We start from the raw sequence: 19,358 nt of genomic DNA, 5'->3' as shown, positions 1-19,358 counted from the left end.
CCAATCTGAACCTCCCCTAACACAGCTTTAATTCATTTCCTCCTGTCCTGCCACTACAGAGAAGACCTGAAAAAGTTGCAGATAGCAACTCATTCTCCTCTTCACTAAACTAAGCAAACCTAGTATCCTTAATTACTCATTACATCTTGTCCTTTAGTCCTTTCACCATCTCCAATGCCCTTCTTTAGACAGTAATATTTTTACATCCTTTTTCAACTGTGGAGCCCAAAAGTGCACACAGTACTCAAGGCAAAGCTGCACCCATGCTAAATATGGCGGTACAATCACTCCTTCCAGTTGGCCAGATCTATTGTGCCGAAGGCATCCCGGGATAGACTTTGCCCCTTTTCACCACCTGGGCACATTGTTGACTCAAAGCATACAAACAAGAACCCCAAGATCCCTTTCTGAATGGCTGCACTTCAATCTCTAGGCCTCTGATCTAGATGTATACCCAGAGTTACAGAACCCCAGGGGCAAAATCTGGTATTTGACCCTGTTAAATTTCATAAGGTAGGTTACTATGCAGCACTCATAATCTATCAAGTTCTCTCTATATGGTCGCTGTGCCCTTCAGGGAATCAATGTCTCCTCCTAATTCAGTATTGTTGGCAAACTTATTTAGTATGTACACAACTCCTGTATCCAGGTCATTGATAAAAACATCGAACAAAACTGGCCCTAAAACCGAGCCCCAAGGAACACCCTAGAGACTGACTGCCAGCCAGATGTCACTCCATTTACTCCAACTTTGTGAGCCCAACCCTTCAGCTCTTCCAAAAACTATCATGGCAGTAAGAAATTGGCTGTTACCTGGGTCGAGTGCCTCGGCCACTCTCACATTTTGTTAGCACATAATTCATCCATTTTCTGGCAAAGTTGATATATTTGTCTCCAATTTTCTGCCTGAATTCTCCAGACATCAGACGAACAACTTCTTTATGGTACTGCAAGAAACTAAAGATTACTTTTCACATATTAATAAGAAGATCAAAAGTACCACTTGCAACATCCACTGGAGTATTTGCAGGCTAGCAGAACTCTACAGTATGGTAACAGTCACATCCTATTCTTACACAAAATTATTTTAGGCAAGCAGTTGCCTATTTACAGAAAAAAAATTAATTAAGAAAATTATGATACAAAATATGCTACAGTGAGAGGCAGTACTGAGCCACACTGCATTCTTCTGTGTGTATCAGGCACATGCTGATGTTTAACAGTGTACACATCATTGAAGAAACATCCTGCATAAACACTTGGTTCTGTAATCAGAGATTGAACTGCAAGGTAGTGTTTATTTTCAGTTATATTACAGGACACATCAGTGGATAAAGAAGTTACCTATGGCACTTAAAAATCAAACAAACACCAGCTGTTTCTTATAAGACTATCCTAGAAGTATGTTAAGCTACGATACAATCTTTAAAAAATGTTAAAAAGCTCACAGGAATCAAATAGCAAAATAGTTAAATCATCTGAACATAACATTTTGAATTCCAGCACTCTAAGGCAAGCACTCAAAAGCTTGCACTGCATCAAAGAACCACCATAAACTCTGAATGTCTCATGTTACAGTATTATGCTATTCTAGGCTGAAAAACTGTGAGAAGGCAAGCTAAACCACAGGGTTGTGGAGTTACCATCCTTGGAAGTATTCAAAAAATGAGTAAATATGACCCTTTAAGATATGGTTTAGTGAGTATGATGGAACTCAGTTGAAGGTTGGACTGGATCCTGGAGGTCTTTTCTAACCTCAATGATTCTGATATCATCTGCCAAGCAGCAGAGCTTACAAGACTAAGCTGAAATCAAGTTCTTAAAAGCTTTTTAGAGTTCCAGGCATTGCTAATTTAACAGATTTATCAGATTCATCTGTTGCTTCCCAATTATTTTCATGTAAAATTTTTGAGGCTACACATTTTTTATGATGTTCTGCTAAAACTGGGAATCCACAGTTCACTAGAAATTTCCAAATGTGAGGCACATCTACCTGATGGACTGCAAGTAGGAGCCAGAAAACAACAGAGCTGTCAGTCTGAAAGTTATGGATCATCTAGTACATGACAACCAGGAGATTAGACCCAGCCATCACAGCTTTGTGAAAGGCAGGTCCTACTTGACTGACCTGATCTCCTTCTATGATAAGGTGAGCCACTTAGTGGATCAGGGAAAGGTTGTGGATGTCATCTACCTAGATTTTAGCAAAGCTTTTGACATCATTTTCCACAGCATTCTTCTGCAGAAACTGGCTGCCTATGGTCTGTTCACTGCGTAAAAATCTGGAAGGATGGGTGGGCCCAGGGAGTGGTGGTGAATGGTGTTGCACCATTTTGGCAGCCAGTCAGAAGTGGGGTTCTCCAGGACTCAGTTTTGGGGCCAGTTTTGTTTAATGTCTTTATCAATGGTCTGGACCAGGGGAGCAAGAGCACTCTCAGTCAGTTCACAGGCAACATCAAGTTGAATGGGAGTGCTGATCTGCTGGAGGGTAGGAAGGCTCTGCAGATGGGTTGGAAAGCTGGATTTTTGGAAAAAGGCCAACTATATGAGGTTCAACAACATCAAGTGCCAGGTCCTGCACTTGGGTCACAATAATCCCATGCAGTACTGCAAGCTGAGGGAAGAGTGGCTGGAAAGCTGCCTGGAATTAAAGAACCTGGGGGTGCTGGTTGACACCTGGCTAAATGTGAGCCAGTGTCTATCCAGGTGGCCAAGAAGGCCAATGGCATCCTGGCCTGGATCAAAAAGAGCGTGGCCAGCAAGAGTGGGGCAGTGATTGTACTTGGCACTGTACTCTGTGTTCGGCACTGGTGAGGCTGCACACCTCCAATATTGTGCTCAGTTTTGGGCCCCTCACAACAAGAATGACATTGAGGTGCTGGAGCAAGTCCAGAGAAGGACAACAAGGCTGGAGCACAAGTTTTGTGAGGAGCAGCTGAGGGAACTGGGGTTGTATAGCTTGGAGAAAAGGAGGCTCAAGCGAAACCTTCCAGCTTTCTACAACTACCTGAAAGGAAGTTATAGTGAGGTGAGTGTCAGTCTCCCAAGTAAGAAGTGTTAGGACAAGAGAAAACAGCCTCAAATTGAGCCAGGGGAGGTTTAGATTGGATATTAGGAACAATTTCTTGACTGGAAGAGTGGTCAGGCATTAGAACAGGCCACAGGAAGTGGCTCAGTCCCCATCCCTGGTGGTATTTAAAAGACGTGTAGATGTAGACATGATTTAGTGGTGGACCTTGTAGTGGTGAGGTAACAGCTGGAACAGATTATCCCAAAGGTCTTTTCCAACCTAAACAATTCAATGGTTCTATAAATTCTTCGTATTTCCACAGTTATTAGTTACCTTATTTGCACCAATAGACAACCAGAAATTTCAATCGGTTTTTGTTTCCTTACCTCAAACCCAAAATTATAACCCTGAATCATGGCTTCCCGGTAGTATTGCTGCAAAGTGGCAGATTCAGATTCATCAACTTCAGCATCAAACTCAGATGTAAACATGTGATCAACTCTATCAATGGCACTGCTAATGTTATTGCATAGCTGTAATGCATCGTTCTGAGCAACAACAAAAAGGGATGGGGGGACATCAAAACATTATTTAGTCTTGTCAACTGTAAAATATAAAGCAAACATGACTCTAACAATTACATTATTTTAAATGAAAAGGTACTATAATGCCACAGGAATTCATTCAGTCTTGGAAAAACAAACACTTTCCAGCAGTTACACTAAGCAAGTCTTGTAATTAACTCAAGTATTATAATAAAGTTTGCTTGCATGTGATTAACTTTAAAAACAAAGACAGCAAAAGGGTGAGTGAGGAACCAACAAAAAAACCACAAAACAAACAAACCACAAAACAAACAAAAACATCCAACCAAAACAGACAAGAAAGGAGAAAATGAGTTCTACTATCTGTAGTGTGACTGAGCATTTGTTTCTATTTTCATCTTGGAATATGGACATAGTCTCTATTGAATGCAGGGAGTTGATACTGCCACTTTAAAAAGCCCAAGGAACAAACAAACAAAACAAAGTCATCAAAGAAAACAGTCATCCAACAAAAACAAAAGCAAACAAAAAAAACTCACATCACACATGCAAGCAAAGAAGGACTAAAATCCCACATCAAACCCAAGAGAAAATAAACAGAGAGAGTACCCACTTTTGCATCTTCAAATACGGGAAGAAAAGTCATTCGTTGCAGATCATTGATTTTGACAAATTTGTTTTTAGCAAATCATACAGTTTATTTCAATTCAATATTGCTCTCACCGGAAGACTTATTCACTCTGTTGCTATGGTATTTCATTTACATTATGGACTTGATTCCCAATTACCCAATGCAGAAATGATTACACCAATATAGCTCAAAAATGCACTCAACAAGTCCCTTGCAAAGACAGAGTGGAAATTGTACAAAGAGTAAAGTCCATAGAGGACTACCACATAACTTAAAATTGCAGAATATGCCATTAGCTTTGCAATCAAATCTTCCACTTTTTTACTTATCAATGTGCAAAGCACCATCAATTTCGACTAATAGTCCCCAAACCTGCTTACCTTTAGCTGCTGCAGAGCTTTGGCAATGATTGGCTGACTGGATGTCTGTTCCTGGTGCAGAGATATCAGCCCTTCTATAGACTGCTGGAAAGCTTTTCTCTGACTCACAAGGTGGGCAGACTGAATGACTACAAGGAGGAGGTTATCAACCTAGAACACAAGACACCACTAGACCTTGTAAACAAAATCCTCTCTATAAAAACATGTCCACTATCACCAACCAGTTATTATTTAAATTCTAAGATATGAAAGGCATGTCTTGTCACTATTCATAAAAATCTAAATTCACACAGAAAAGCTTGATACTGGCAACTAAACTCAAACTTTCATCTTGTGAGCAGAGTTTCATTAGGGCAAATGCCACAGCAAGTTTTCACAGGGAATACAGTCCTATTCACTTCTGGAAGGGGAACATTATATTAAATGATCTTCAGATTAGTTACACACACAAAAAAAAAAGTGACCGCTAGGCAAAAAATAATTATATTTTCTCAAAGCAGATGGAAGTAAAAACCATCACATCAGCAAAGGGGTTTTATCCAAGAAATGTGACATACTTCAGGACAAAAGCCCACTACTGAACAGGAAAAGACATAGATTTAACACACAGTATTTCCTCAAAATTTTAAAGTTACAGACATGTAATATGTTTTGGAAACCAGAGCTCTGACATTGCACAAGTCTATGAAAGCATATAGTCACAGATGGTGCTGCCACACAAAGCTCTAATGATTTCAAACTACAGACAATGCACGTGCAACAAGTTACTCACAATGCAAGACCTACTTCATCCTGATTTTCAATACCTCCTCCCCAAAGAATAATTCCATGCTCATAATTCTTTGTGCTGATGAGATTCTCTCACTTGATGAGTATTTTTAAAACAATGTCTTACATTTTCTCTAGTTTGCAATCAAAATGCATTTTTTAAAGACAGAATTTTTCTGAAGGACTTTTTATTTTCTAACCTTTCAGTACTGGATTTAAAAATACCTAGTGTTACAGACATATAAACACAGACACAGTGTTTTATGTACACTTACATATGTAAGAAACCATTTGTAAACCAAATTCCATCTATTGCTGTTTTTGTTTTCTGAATGAAATACTAATTTCGATAGAAGTTCAGTGAGCTTCTAAACACTCAATCAAGTGCTGTTTTTTTTATTGTTCAGTTGGAACAACAGACAAACAAGAAACAACATGTTGGCACGTTAAAAGCAGCAGTATGTAGAGGAGTGACTTTTTCAACTGCCTCTAATTGCTAGAGCCTTCTGAATGCTAAAGGTCAGGCACAGCGACATGGAAAGTCACTCTCTTCGTGGACAGTACAGCCCATTTACGGTAGGGATCCAAGGAACTGCATGACATACCAAAAGGAAAATTCATGTAGCTTAACATAAGGATATGAGAACACAAGGGGCAGGGAGCTGGTTAGCTGTCAGAGTGCAGCATAACTGCTGGCAGGGAACCCCTCTTGGCTTGGGAAGAAGGAAAGTATGACTGGAGACATTTCTTCCTGCAGAACTGCTGAACATCCAGTAACTTCCACAGAAATTTAACATTAAATGTCACATTTCGTCCAAGATCAAGAGTAACTGCTTTCACGCCTCAGTGTGTGGAAAGTACACAACCATCACATGCTCTTAGAGGCTGTTGACTTCTTAATAAAATGTACAGTTTTCAAGTCTTATCCACACTTCTGAACACCCAACTAGATATTAAAAGTATCTATTATACAAGTACAACCCTGAAAAATGCACATTTGTAGAGACTAATCCTGCCAGGAAATGCTACAATCCATTTAATATTTGCATTTAACACAACTAAGAATCAATCCTATTCCTGAATTTAAAGTTTTATTACCTATAGAAGGACACATGCCTCACTTAAATTACTCCAGTTCATCTGATAGAATAAGCTCTCATGGAAGTGTGGAGATGACAAACAGTAGGGGAAAAGTACCAAACCCACCTGCATGGTGCGCAGAGTATCGACAGTTTCCACTTGTGGCACTACTTTGACCGGCTGACCCTCCCATGCACTCCAGCTGTCATCTAATTCATGGTCTTTGTCACTGTGTTTGGTCATTAGCAAGTAGGCCTCATATGTAAGCTCATCTGAATCCTTGGAGCAATCCTTCCCAGCAGCCGCATTGAGGAGCTGCAAAATCACAGACTTTTCTCCTGCAATACTGCCTGGTACAAATACTTGTAAACTCTCAAGTCCGGGGATTAGTACCTGTAGAAAAAAAATTCACTGAATGAGTGAATCTCATGGGCTTTTATAACAAATAAAGTAGATTAAATAGGTTATATAGTATCATTTAAGCAACAGGAAGAATTTCCATCCTAAAAAGCTGCACAATATACATACTAAAACAATACATTCAGCTATTTTTGCACTGGAACTCAAAATGCATAATAAGAAATTATTTCTTTTGAATCCACTGGATCACCATTTTTCAGTGACATCTTTCCATGTATGTCCAGTTAATCATTCTAGATATTCTTCTAAAGGAATCTTGTTACAAAAGAAATCCAGTTTCACCTATATACTATTCATATATATATATGCACACACAAGTATAAAATATATATACACATACTTTAAAAAGTAAAGTAGTCAAGAAAGACTGGAGTATTAAAAGTAAAATTCCTTCAGAATTCACACATTTCTCAATGGCTACAAAAGATAAAGAGTAAAAAAAAAAAATCTGCCTGAAGTTACTCTCCTACTTTCACAAAAGCTAGATTAAGTCCAGTAAGAGTATTCTCTTTTAATAAAATACTAGTGCTACTACTTAAAAACTACTTCCAATTATATGTCACATTGGTAGCAATACTTCTACCAAATTAGGCACCAGAAGCAGATTGTGAAAACAGTAAAATAACCAATATCTTGATTTGACATGAGGTAATTGACTGACACTGGAGTGAAATTTTCTCTTTTCAGAGTGTGATGTCATCAAGCTAAGGCAAAACACTGCACTCAACACTTCTACCATTAGGCAGATATATTTTATAATTAAAACCATTATAATCCATAGGCCAATGCAAAATACTAGATGGTTGTTACTAAAAGCTAAATTAGATTCCCAAAACTAACGAGCATCTGACTGAAAAGGCTGTTAAAAATTTAAGCTCCCTACATGACATTAGAGGGCCAATATATAAAGTGATCATCATCAAAATTGTGTCATTTAACCCCTGTATAACAGATGTCAAACTCAAGATACATTTTTTTCTTCAAAAAATGCACATAAGAACAATGAACCAATCTTTAAAAGGGTCTACTAAAATTAATATGGTGTCTTAAAGCAGCCAAGACTAGATACTTGGGGGAAAATATTTTTTTTAAAGTAAACATACACTGATTTCCCTGGCCATTTTACAACTCTTAAACAATTCACAGACCAGAGCCCTGGTGAGCCAGTTGTTTCATCCATGTACTTAACAACCCTTTATGAACTTCTCTCCTATGAGCGTGTTTGTCTTCCCTTGGACAAATTTCTATATTTAGCAAACATTTATATAAATCTAAGAATTATGTAATGAAAAGTTAGTGCATTATTTCCCAACTGGGAATTATATATAATAAATGTATGGAAGGACAAAATTGAACATAAATGAAATACATTTAATCTGCTGAAGCAGTTACTTACTCTAAACTACAAAAAAGACTTGCTGACCTAGGAATTTTTAAGGAATTTTGTAAAACCACAAATGTGGGAGTTTATAGTGCAATAAATATAGAGCAACAAGAGCTTAACTTACTTTTGCTGTTTTCTAGCCAGTTATTCTGGACCAGAACATAGTCCCTGCATTGCTCATGTCCTTACTACTCTCTAGTGAGCTTGCTAGAGCAGACCTCCACTATAATACTGTTGCTTTTTAAAAGCAAAACACAGGTCTATAGTCTGAGATTATCTACTCAAACATGAATCCATTTACCTTATAGAATTGAAACCATTTGTTTCATAGCACTCACTAAGAGTTATTACTCCTCCCCCACAAATGAGTGAGTACTATTGAAAACAAAAAGGCTTCTCCTCAGTCACAATGACAATCTTTGGGAAAACAGGGAATTAAGACACCAATTTTCCAAAACATAGACTAGCATTCTCACTCACACAAACACAGTACAGAAAATAATCTGACTACCACAATTCAATATTAAATACGTGACACTTTAAATGTTGAAATATAGATGTCCCATTAAAAAATTGAAAGCATGCCAATACCATTTGACATTTTGCTTAGCATACTCACTTCACTTTCATGCCTCTAAACCTTATTACCTACATGAATTTACCTTCACATACTCTTTTGTTTTCAGAGCATTCAGAAGATCTCGCACAGGGGCTGACAATGCAAATTCTGCTGCTATTTCAAGGTCCTACAAGTAATAACAAAACAAAGGAACATGCTTTCAGACTAAATTTCTTTAAAGTACATAAATAAGAGGAAACTTTGCTAACTTACCTTCCTCAGCATCTTAGCAAAACCAAGAGCTTTGGAGGCCCTTTCTCTAGCTTCATGGAACAGCTCTTTCAGTGCTCGGCTGGTCTCTATAACAGACCTCCTGAAACATTGGCAGAAATGAAGTGACGATGTTTTAATAAATCATATTACATTGTCATAGCCACTAGAAAATAATTATTTGCAGATATGTTAATAGAAAGAACACAAATATTTGCAAGCAGCTGACAAATAAATTGAACTTGTGTAGCTATATTTTTGATAAGAATATAAAAATTTCATTCAACTATCATTACATAAACAACCTCTCATAGCCTGAACCAAAGAGAAGGTTACAAGGTTTCAAAAAAACTAAATGATGGTTCATTACTAGTGCACACAGAAATACACTGATACCGTCTATGGAGCCTTGCATTTACAAAGTTTGCATTCTAAGAAATAAAATACATTATGCACCTGTCAGAGGTACAAAAACATTAGTGTTTTGTTACTATTAAGCCAAAGGGCTTAATACCTGATTTCATCTGATGCAGTACTGTCATCGGCACTGGCCCAAAATTCATCACAGCTGTCTTGTAGTCCAGAATCCAAAAATATTCCTGTAGATTTCAGCAGCATTCCTGCAATATCACTGTAGCAACAGAAATGGTAGAACTTCAGAGTCTTACTGAGGTAGCATGGCACCTTAAACTTCTTCCTTCCTAATGCAAGAGAGCTATTGCCAAGTCCACTGACAGAAACAAGCAGCATCTTGAGGCCCACAGAAGTCCTGTCTGTTACAGCCAGAGTCAGGACCACCTGCACCTACTGCATCCTACAGCTACAGCCACTGCAATAATCCATACATCCACAAAGACTACCAGCTGCTTACTGATACCTCAACAAGTCCAATCTGGGAACCTCGAACAAGTGCTGACTTGAATAACTGCCTGGTACAAAACACCACCATAAGCAGAGTAATTAAATAAAACCTACCAAAATAGTTTTCCAGCTTGAGCTTCACCTCCTCTTATATAAGGAGTTATTTCTTTGGTGAAATTCCATTCTTCCTCCAACAGATTTTTTAAACTATGAGATGCCTGAGGTAACTGCTGCAGCATTTGGATCCAGCTTCGCATATAATCAAAGTAAACCTGTACAAGGAAAGAGATCATTTAAACAGAAATTGTTACACATGGTCTAATTTAAGGACTAGAACTTCTCAAATCAACAGAAAAACTCAATATTATATAATTTTAGAAGCTATTTCTACAATAATTTTCATTTGCTATGACTGAAAACGAGCTCCACATTTTCACACAGAAGGTGCAATTTATGGCTCAGGAAGTCCTAAATTCTATGTCTCCACAATACCTTCCTGAAAATATTGACCACCTTGCTTGCTGTGCTGCTATTTACCATTGTATTAGTGAATACACACAGTAGCCTGAGCTTTTAAAGCTAAACTGCGGAAAAACAGTCTCTGTACCTTTTATTAACTGGATTACTTCAAAAGGTTTTATCTGAACATATCCTCCTGCATACAGGTAAGTGCCATGAAAAGGTTTCTGAGATTCTACATTACACTATGTGTTCCTTTATATCAAGTCTTTCTCTCACCTTCATTTAATTACTATTGTTTAAACCAACATAAAAAATCCAGGTAAGTACAATTTTTCATCAACCATCTGCCCTTCAGAATCATACTGAATGCAAAAAATCACCTGCAATTTGTTTCAGTTCAATAATCCATAAAATCCCTCCTCAAAAATGGTTAAGACACTTACTACTGGTTTCAGGCATTTTCAGACTACACCATAATAATGCCAAGATCATAGAATATGGAATGTTTTGGGTTGAAAGGGACCTTCAGGCTCATTCATTTCCAACCTCTATCTTTCAGAGGCCAAGTGTTTTTCTTAAAAAGACTTCTTTAACTAATTGCAATCATGAATACACATTAAAAATAAGGTATTAATTATGCATGTATGCAATACCAATACAGTAAGATGTAATGTTAGTAAAAAAAATAATATTTTATTCAATATTAAAAATTTATTAAAAGTTTAGGTCAAACTTATGGAATTGACAGTTCTATACATGAACCATTTTTTGTAGATACAGGAAATTTACAAATATACTGTACAGTGGAACAAAACACAGTATTGCTAAAATCATTGCTAAAACAGCACTGGCTTCTGTGTTACCTTTACAAGCCCATTAAAACAACAAAATTGTATCAAAATAGGGGGGGAAAAAAAGGGTAACTATCCCTAAAAGAGATAACAGATTTCCATTAGCAGTATTCAGATTAATACATTTACTTAAACTCTCCTTTTTGAAGCTTACCATTAACATTTTATGCAGATCCTCTTCAAAAGAATCAATGTTGCAATCAACCTTTTGTAAGTCATCTAACACTTCCCGTAACATGAACTGGTAATATTGCTTCATGAGGAGACCACCCTTCAAGACTTCTTTACACTCTCTCACTAGCTACAAGAGAAAAACCCAAAAACTGCCATCAGTCAAGACATTACTCTTAAATTCACGCTGGGCATTGCAAGCTTGATTTGTCAGTCCAGTTTGTCTAAATATGTTATTATGTTTGTCTAAATATGTTAAATACATTTCTACAGCTGTTTGAAACATATACAGTTGCTCTACACATCTGCAGGAAAGATGATGTTAATTTTCCAGGGTTATTTAATGGCAATCCCATTATTTACCACATAAATGTAAATGGAGATGGAGGCAGATGTTTCAGACTGAGTCCTTATACAATGCCACAGCAAGCAACTTACTGGATAATTAGTTTAGAAAGAGGCAAAAGGGCTCAGCCAAACCACCAGTTTCAACAGAAGCAAGTCAGAAAAAATATGTGATGTCTTCAAGATGTGCTTAGAGAAATGTTTTACTGCAGTGAATTCACTGCCAATCTAATGGGCAGGTGCCCTCAAATCCAAAATCCATACCAGACCTGAAAACAGTAAGTGGGTTTTTGGTGCTTCCCTGGGCAAAGCTTACATGAGGAAAATTATCTTTTCAATGCAGAAGGGGTCACCTTTGGCACAGCTGTCACCTCTCCCTGAAAGCTTAGCCTTTATATACTTCAAGAGACACGCAGAACCACAGGTACAGGAGCATACATTGAGAAAGGCTCCTTTCAAACCTACACCAACAAATGCCTTTCTTTTGAAGCCCTTCCAGTGCTAAGCGTGTTTTCTTCTGAAATCATTATCAGTCTTCAGGTATACAATTCCTGATGTTTTCTCAGCAACAACTTCATAAAATCCGAAGTCTGTAAGTTTGAAGGGTCATAGGGAATGCCATTGTTGGTTGGTTAATATGCTTTTTAAAATCTTCTATAATGGCTTTCCTGGCAAAGTATCGATATAGTGGACTCAATGTATGAGAAAGCATAATGGTATGAAATCAAAAAATACACAAGAATGCTATTAGTATGACAAGAGTCCTTGGAATCCTTTACAGGCCAGAACACATCATGTTGTGCTCCCCGATGTGCAGAGGAAACGAGAGTAACAGTCTGAACTCGACAGTTGAAAATTTACCAAGCTAGGTGAAAAAGGGAGGGGAAATCATCTTTTTTTTCATATTGTGGAAATATAAAATGATGCTTTTATATCCCTAACATGTCATGTATTTTAAAATGAATGTGCTTCTTCACTCCACTCATTCACATCCAGTGTACTTTGTGTTAACTTATGGGGGGCTTTTTTCCCCTTCAATCCATGTCCATTCCAAAATAAACTTGCAGAACTTAATGAAAAATAGGGTTTTTTAAATTTAAAGAATACTCTTTTACAGGGATATGCTACTGAGTAACAGAATATAGCATTTATAAAAAACCCATAGTGTTAATCATAGCATCAACTTTTGAAACTGAAATTCACAAGGCAATGGCCAAACAAAATGTTGGTGTATAATGAGCACATGAAAGAATACACAGCTAAAACTGAAAATATTATCACTATTATTGATTTGTTTAATGGGTTGCTTTTGTTTAGGTAGTCTGTACACTAAATCATTTTTTCAAAGCAGGTGGGGCAAGACAAACAATACCAAATTTAAACACCAAACAGAAATAACCCATGCCTGAAAGTACATATGCACATCCAACTTTAAGCACCAATGCTGAATTTGAGAACAATCTTGAACTCTTCAGGTACTAAACTGCCATTAAAAGAGAATAGCTCTCTCCAAAAACACAGGACCATCAGTATTACAAAAGTTACTACAGAAAGTGAAACATGGGCAAGATGGCTAAAAAGGAAGAAGGCAGCAAAAAAGGCATATGTAAGAGGCATATGGTCTGTGTTAGTTTTCTTTTTGTGTGTATACTTTTTACAGAAAATCAAATTTATTTCTTTAAAAATTTAATGCCACCTTGAAGAAATTAAGTGACAGGACTAGCATGCCTGATACATTCACTCAGTACTGCAACATATTTCAAATGGTACCAAAAAGCAAGGGACACTCAAAGGTCTCAGTGCCTCAAATAAGGTTCACTAGGTCAATCACTACAAAAAAACAGACTGTGTTATACTACTTGCATACAAAGAACAATTCAAGGAATTGGGTTTGTTCAGCCTTGAAAAGAGAATCTGGAAGGGGAATTTAATTACAGATGTCCAATGCCTAGAGGGCAGTTACAGAGAAAATGAGGGCACTTCTTTCACAAGGATAAACACTGACCCCACATGAGGCATCAGGAACAAGCTGCTTAAAGGAAATTCTGTCTAATACAAGGGGTAAAAGAACAACCAACAAAAAACCACAAAAAACCACATATGCACCAAAAAAAAAAATTCAAAACCACAAAACCAAAACCAGGAATAAAATGAAACACAGGAGCAGATTGGCCGGAAAAGCAGTGGAATCTCTCTCTCACTGCAAGTATTCAGCATCTGAACTAACAAGGACCTGAATCACAGAATGGGTAAGCTTGGAAGGGACCACAGAGGGAGACTCCTCAACCTCTCCAGGCAGTCTGTTCCAGTGCTCAGTCACCCACACAGTGAAGAAGTTCTTCCTCATGTTCCCCACTGCCTCTTGTCCTATTGCTTGGCACCACCAAGTAGCCTGGCTCCATCCTCTCGGAACCCTCCTTTCACATACTTATAGAGAAAGAATCATGTTGGAATCCTGCAGAATTGGAAGGGACACAGCAGGATCACTAAGTCAAACCCCTGTCCCTGTGCAGGACACCCCAAAAATCACACCATAAGCCCCAAGAGCATTGTCCAAACACTTGTTGGACTCTGTCAGGCTTGGTGCTGTAACCACTTCCCTGGGGAGCCTGCTCCAAGTGCTAAACCCTTTGGGTGAAAAACCTTTTCCTGATCTAATCTAGACCTCCCCTGACTCAGCTTCAAGCCATTCCTTGGGTCCTGTCACTGATCACAGAGATCAGTGTCTGCCTCTCCCCTTCACAAGGAAGTTGTCAACTGCAATGAGGTCTCCCCTCAGTTTCCTCTTCTCCAGGCTGAACAGACCAAGTGACTCAGCCGCTCCTTATACAGCTTCCGCTCAAGGCTCTTCACCATCCTCATGGCCCTCCTTTGGACCTCCCCAACAGCTTAATGCCTTTTTAATAGTCTCACCCAAAATTTCCCCCAGCACCTTAGGTGAGGCCACCCCAGTGCAGAGCAGAGCAGGACAATCCCCTCCCTTGCCTGGCTGGCTGAGCTGTGCCTGATGCCCCCAGGACAGGGTTTTCCCTCCTGGCTGCCAGGGCACTGCTGGCTCACGTTCAACTTGCCATCCACCAGGACCCACAGCTCCCTTTCTGTGGCACTGCTCTCCAGCATCTCATTCCCCACTCTATACACACAACCTGGGTTGACCTGTCACACATGCAGAATCTGGCACTTGCCCTTTTTAAACTTCATATGGCTGGCGACTGCCTGTCTAATTTGTCCAGGTCTCTCTGCCACCTCTCCAGATGCAGGAGAGGGTGCCTTGAGGACTGCAAAGTTGAATGCCTTGCTTGTACCAAAAATCAACACAAAAATAATAAACAACTCCTCTACTAGTAAAGTCTCACCAAAGTACAACAATAAAATACTGGCCCTGGCCCTCAATGCAGAGAAAGCCAATGCACCGCAGCCTACCCAGAAGATCATCTTGCAGAAGGAAGTGCAACAGTACTGCTTCCAGAATGCTGTGTTGCAGCAGCAGCTCTCCTTCCTGAATAATACCTTGTAAGAATTTGAAAATCTTATGTCTGCAGTTAAGATGGCCCAGCTGTCTTGAGTTACATACAAGTTCTGCATCCCTGCCCAGTGGCCAGGAGAGCAGCATGACTGAAGATAGCTGGTTTGATCATATTCCAGATGGTCAGCTTCTGAGGACTGCAGAGCATGATGCAGGACTTTGTGATGAGGTCCCCTCTTAGTGTCTCTTCTCAAGACTGAACAGGCCAAACTCCCTCAGCCTTTCCTCACAGGAGAGATGCTCCAGGCCTCTAATCATCTTTGTTGTCTCCACTGGAGCTGCTCCAGGAGCTCCATGTCTCTCTTGTACTGAGGAGCTCAGAACTGGACACAGCATTCTTAATGCATCTCACTAGGGCTGAGTAGAGGGGCAGAATCACCTCCCTCAACCTGCTGACAATGCTCTAATATAATAATAATCTAATTTGGTTTTGGGGACCAATTTAATTATAGGACTCAGCTTCCAGAAGGTTGACCAGAGTATCTCTAATACAGACTTCTCTGTAATTCTGTAATACACTGTGAACTTGCAGAATAAAACAGACTCCTTGAGCAAGCTCAAAACAGGAGTCCAGATTTTAGGAATTATAATTCTTCAGGAAACAAACAGATCTCTTTGTGAAACATCCTCCACAGCTCCTTTGCCTTTTCAGAAATATTGTGTGGGACAGGAAGCAGCAAATAACTGCAATGTGAAATCATTATCAGTCCAAGAAGAGCTTATTTAGATGGTTACCCTTAGAGTTATGCTCACCAGGGCGCAAGGGAGATCAGGTGAATTTAATATGTCCTGGACCACACTTGGATAAATGGCATTGATCTAAACATCCTTCATTGTACCTGACAGCCTTCAAAAAATAAATCCTCATACAATATTCTCAACCAGTGACAGGATTGACAATCTTGGGTCACTACCCATAGAAAATATCATATACTTACATAATACAATATGCTGAGGAAGATCTTTTTTTTAATTTTGTTTTTCTTCTTAATTTTCATTATATGACTACTGCATGTTAGCAGATGTCTTACATTTGCAAGAGAAAAATTATCAAATCAAAAAGATATATACAGACCCTTAAAACTGCTTATTTTGCCTAAGAAACCCAAATGAAGGAAAATGTGCTAAAGAAGATTACACAGTTTATAATGCAAATGGACCTAATACTGTTTACTTTCATTCGCTAATAGTATTTTTAATCACCAGGTTTTATTTGGAAACCTAAATCAGAGAAGTATATATGACCAGTTATTTATTATGCAAAAAGCAGATCTCCACATAAAATACAGGACTATTTACAAAAATTATTACATAATTATACATTGTAATTTCTTACATTAATCCTCTTTAAACGGACAACCACATCATAATTAAATGAGTATTTCAAAGTATTTCAAACAGGAAATATATGTTAAAAAAAGCAATTGAAGCAAACCTGTTTAATACTCAAAAGAGATGGTTCCCCAGCAGGTCTTTGTTCCAACCTCAGCTTGAGACACTCATGGATAACATTGAGCAGGACTCGGCAGAGGACTAAGAACGCAGGTTCAAAAGATGGCAAATCCATGGATTTCAACTCCTCCCATGACACAGAGCTGCATTTTTGCTCGCAACAAGGTGGGAAATTTAGTAACTGCACATAATCTGAACACAACATGGGATCTGGAAATTCTGAAAACTGTAACAAAAAATAGGTATCATGAAAAGGATCCTTAAAATTCTTTAGGATTTTGGATTTGTTTAAAGTAGCATGCACAGAAATACGTTTTTTAAAAGATAATAGTCTATTAACTGACAAGTCAACCACTGAAGTTTCAAGTTTATGTCACTGGGGGCTTTTTAAAGCTACCTTTCTTTTAAGGATCATCATTCTCAGGAAAAACAATTAATGACCCTTGGGAAGGAACAAAATCACTTACTTTGTGTTTCTGTTATGACAATATCTAGAGGAACAAGTGTGCACTAAGCCACACCAGGTACATAACCTTGTTCCTTTTCAAACAGGTAATGATATATTCACATAAAACTCCACACTGTAAATGAATGCAATATTTGAAAAAGTGTCACTAGCTAAACTAAGCCAAAGTACACAAAAAGTAATGTTCAAATTTTAGTAGATCTTAAATTTAAACTGTTTTAAAAAGAAAGATTAAATATAGAGATCAAACTGGTTTGTTGCTTTGGTGGTTTTTTTGGGTTTTGGGATCTTTTTAACAATAAACTAACTTTTCATTTAAATTAAGATTACACTTAAATAAAATTGCTTTTCTAATTAGAGAAGATAATTGGGACTATATGAAATAAACATCCTAGAAATCTAAACTATACACATTGTGATACCATTCAAAGCAAGGCTGTACATGGAGGCACTTTGGGGTTTAATTTAGAAGGAAAAGCTGGACTGCAGGAAATGTGTAGCTCTCAAAGACAGCAACACACTGGTCATCGTTTAAGGATAAGATTTGTTTCAAATTAAGTTTGTATTATTCTTATTCTCGTTTCTCAGCTGCTGACTATGACATCTGAATATCCTTCATTCATACAGTAGACATAACTAGCCTTTTCTAGGTTTTTCTTCAGCCAAATTTAAATAAATCACCACAAAAGGGAGGAAAACATTACCAGAAATTAGATCAATGATAAAATACTGCCTAGAAAGTTTAAAAACCTTTAAGTTTTATAATATCGCAGAAGATTAAAACACATATTTAAAATCATATCTTCTTAGATGGTTTTAAATCTAAATTCCATTCTGAGATGGAATATTCATGTCTTCTTTTTACTCTCTTTTAAAAAAAAATACAGTACCAGAATTGCATCACAGCTGAAGATTTTCATACAAGAAGTTTTCATTAACAAACAGATCATGAAAATACTACATTTCCACAGTACAACAAAAAAAAAATTTAAGAAATACAATCCTCATGGTGATGCAAATATAGTTTTTGGAAATTCAGTTCTTATTAAACAACTAGTCTGTGAGCAAAAATAACAGCCAAAATCAATAAATTTGTAATATCATTTTCTAACACCAAGGATAACAGGAAATTACATTACGGTTTAGTACTAGACACCTAAACTGCTATTGTTCAATCTGACTAAGCTTAATCTTCTGCAGGCCCAATATGAAATGTTTCAAATGCTTCTTATAAACACCCCAAGAAAAACTCTAAGCCATTTATTGAGATCATACAAAAAAATCACACTCAAAAGTGCAGCCAGTTGAATAAACAACAAACAGGGTACACAACCTTAAATACATTATATTAAAATAACATCCAATTGTGTAAGCTAAAGTTAGAAATATTACCCATCTTCATCAAGAATGCAATTGTACAACTTCTACATAAAATGGACTCTATAGTGCCTAGAGCCTTGTTAAAGTATCAGAGCCTATTGAGGAATCAAATATGTTTTAGAAAACACTAAGACACAGCAATATATATAAAGATTTACACATATTTAGGATGAAATGAGCATTAAAATGTATACAGCGGAAGAATCCAGAAAGCGCATTTTAGATGTGTTTTAGACAGTGGTTAAGCAACAATAGAAACAAAAGTATGTCCAGAGATTTAAAAGTGTAAGTACACACATAAACACAGAGTCAAGTTACAAAAGTAACAGAAGCATTAGAGATTAACAGAATACTAACAACTCTGTCTGCATACAAATATCAAACTGGACTGCACTAAAAAAAAACAAAGACACTACATTCAAAGAATTGTCAGGTGCAAAGACCAAGCAATTGAAACCCATCTCTTCCATTTTAGTATAATGTCATCTTTTGCTGCAGTAGGTACCACATTTGTGACAAAGAGTTATTTGGGATTCTTTTCTGACAACGTGCTTTAAATGTTGGTGCAGGAAAGAAGTTTACCATTTTATAACATTCACCTTTACTCAAAACCATTTCTTAAAAGAGAATAATATTCCAAAGAAAATGTAGTATCTACTGAAAATGAACATTCAAAGTAGTCACAAGGGTAGAGAAGGAGGGAGAAAAGATTAACCTTACATCTTATACAAGTCATCCAACACTACATTATCAGGAACTTTTATTCTGTGAAGCTGCAGCAAAAACTGTAGCTACTT

The 19,358-nt window shown here is 37.6% G+C and overlaps 1 protein-coding gene across 8 annotated transcripts in view; it reads right to left on the bottom strand.

The window, feature by feature from the left end:
- The window catches only part of MAP3K4 (mitogen-activated protein kinase kinase kinase 4), an 83,176-nt gene that overhangs the window by 25,445 nt on the left and 38,373 nt on the right, over positions 1–19,358 (bottom strand). For 7 of the 8 annotated variants that reach the window (XR_014850802.1, XM_085055311.1, XM_085055312.1 and 4 more), the window contains exons 4-13: positions 16,699–16,941; positions 11,376–11,522; positions 10,023–10,180; positions 9,562–9,678; positions 9,051–9,150; positions 8,881–8,964; positions 6,541–6,807; positions 4,567–4,716; positions 3,397–3,558; positions 814–947 (exon numbers count right to left, since the gene is read on the bottom strand). Coding sequence is in view for 7 of the 8 variants with exons in the window: in XM_085055311.1 (XP_084911437.1) it covers positions 814–947; positions 3,397–3,558; positions 4,567–4,716; positions 6,541–6,807; positions 8,881–8,964; positions 9,051–9,150; positions 9,562–9,678; positions 10,023–10,180; positions 11,376–11,522; positions 16,699–16,941 (1,562 nt within the window). In the remaining variant the exon portion in view is untranslated. The remainder of the gene's footprint in view (positions 1–813; positions 948–3,396; positions 3,559–4,566; positions 4,717–6,540; positions 6,808–8,880; positions 8,965–9,050; positions 9,151–9,561; positions 9,679–10,022; positions 10,181–11,375; positions 11,523–16,698; positions 16,942–19,358) is intronic. The other variant, XM_085055313.1, reaches the window with a different exon arrangement.

Source organism: Lichenostomus cassidix, chromosome 3 (genome assembly GCF_008360975.1).
Source record: "Lichenostomus cassidix isolate B80296 chromosome 3, HeHo_3.0, whole genome shotgun sequence".
Lineage (NCBI taxonomy): Eukaryota > Metazoa > Chordata > Aves > Passeriformes > Meliphagidae > Lichenostomus > Lichenostomus cassidix.
Note: the sequence above shows the minus strand (reverse complement) of the source record. Positions and strands in the feature narration are given on the sequence as shown.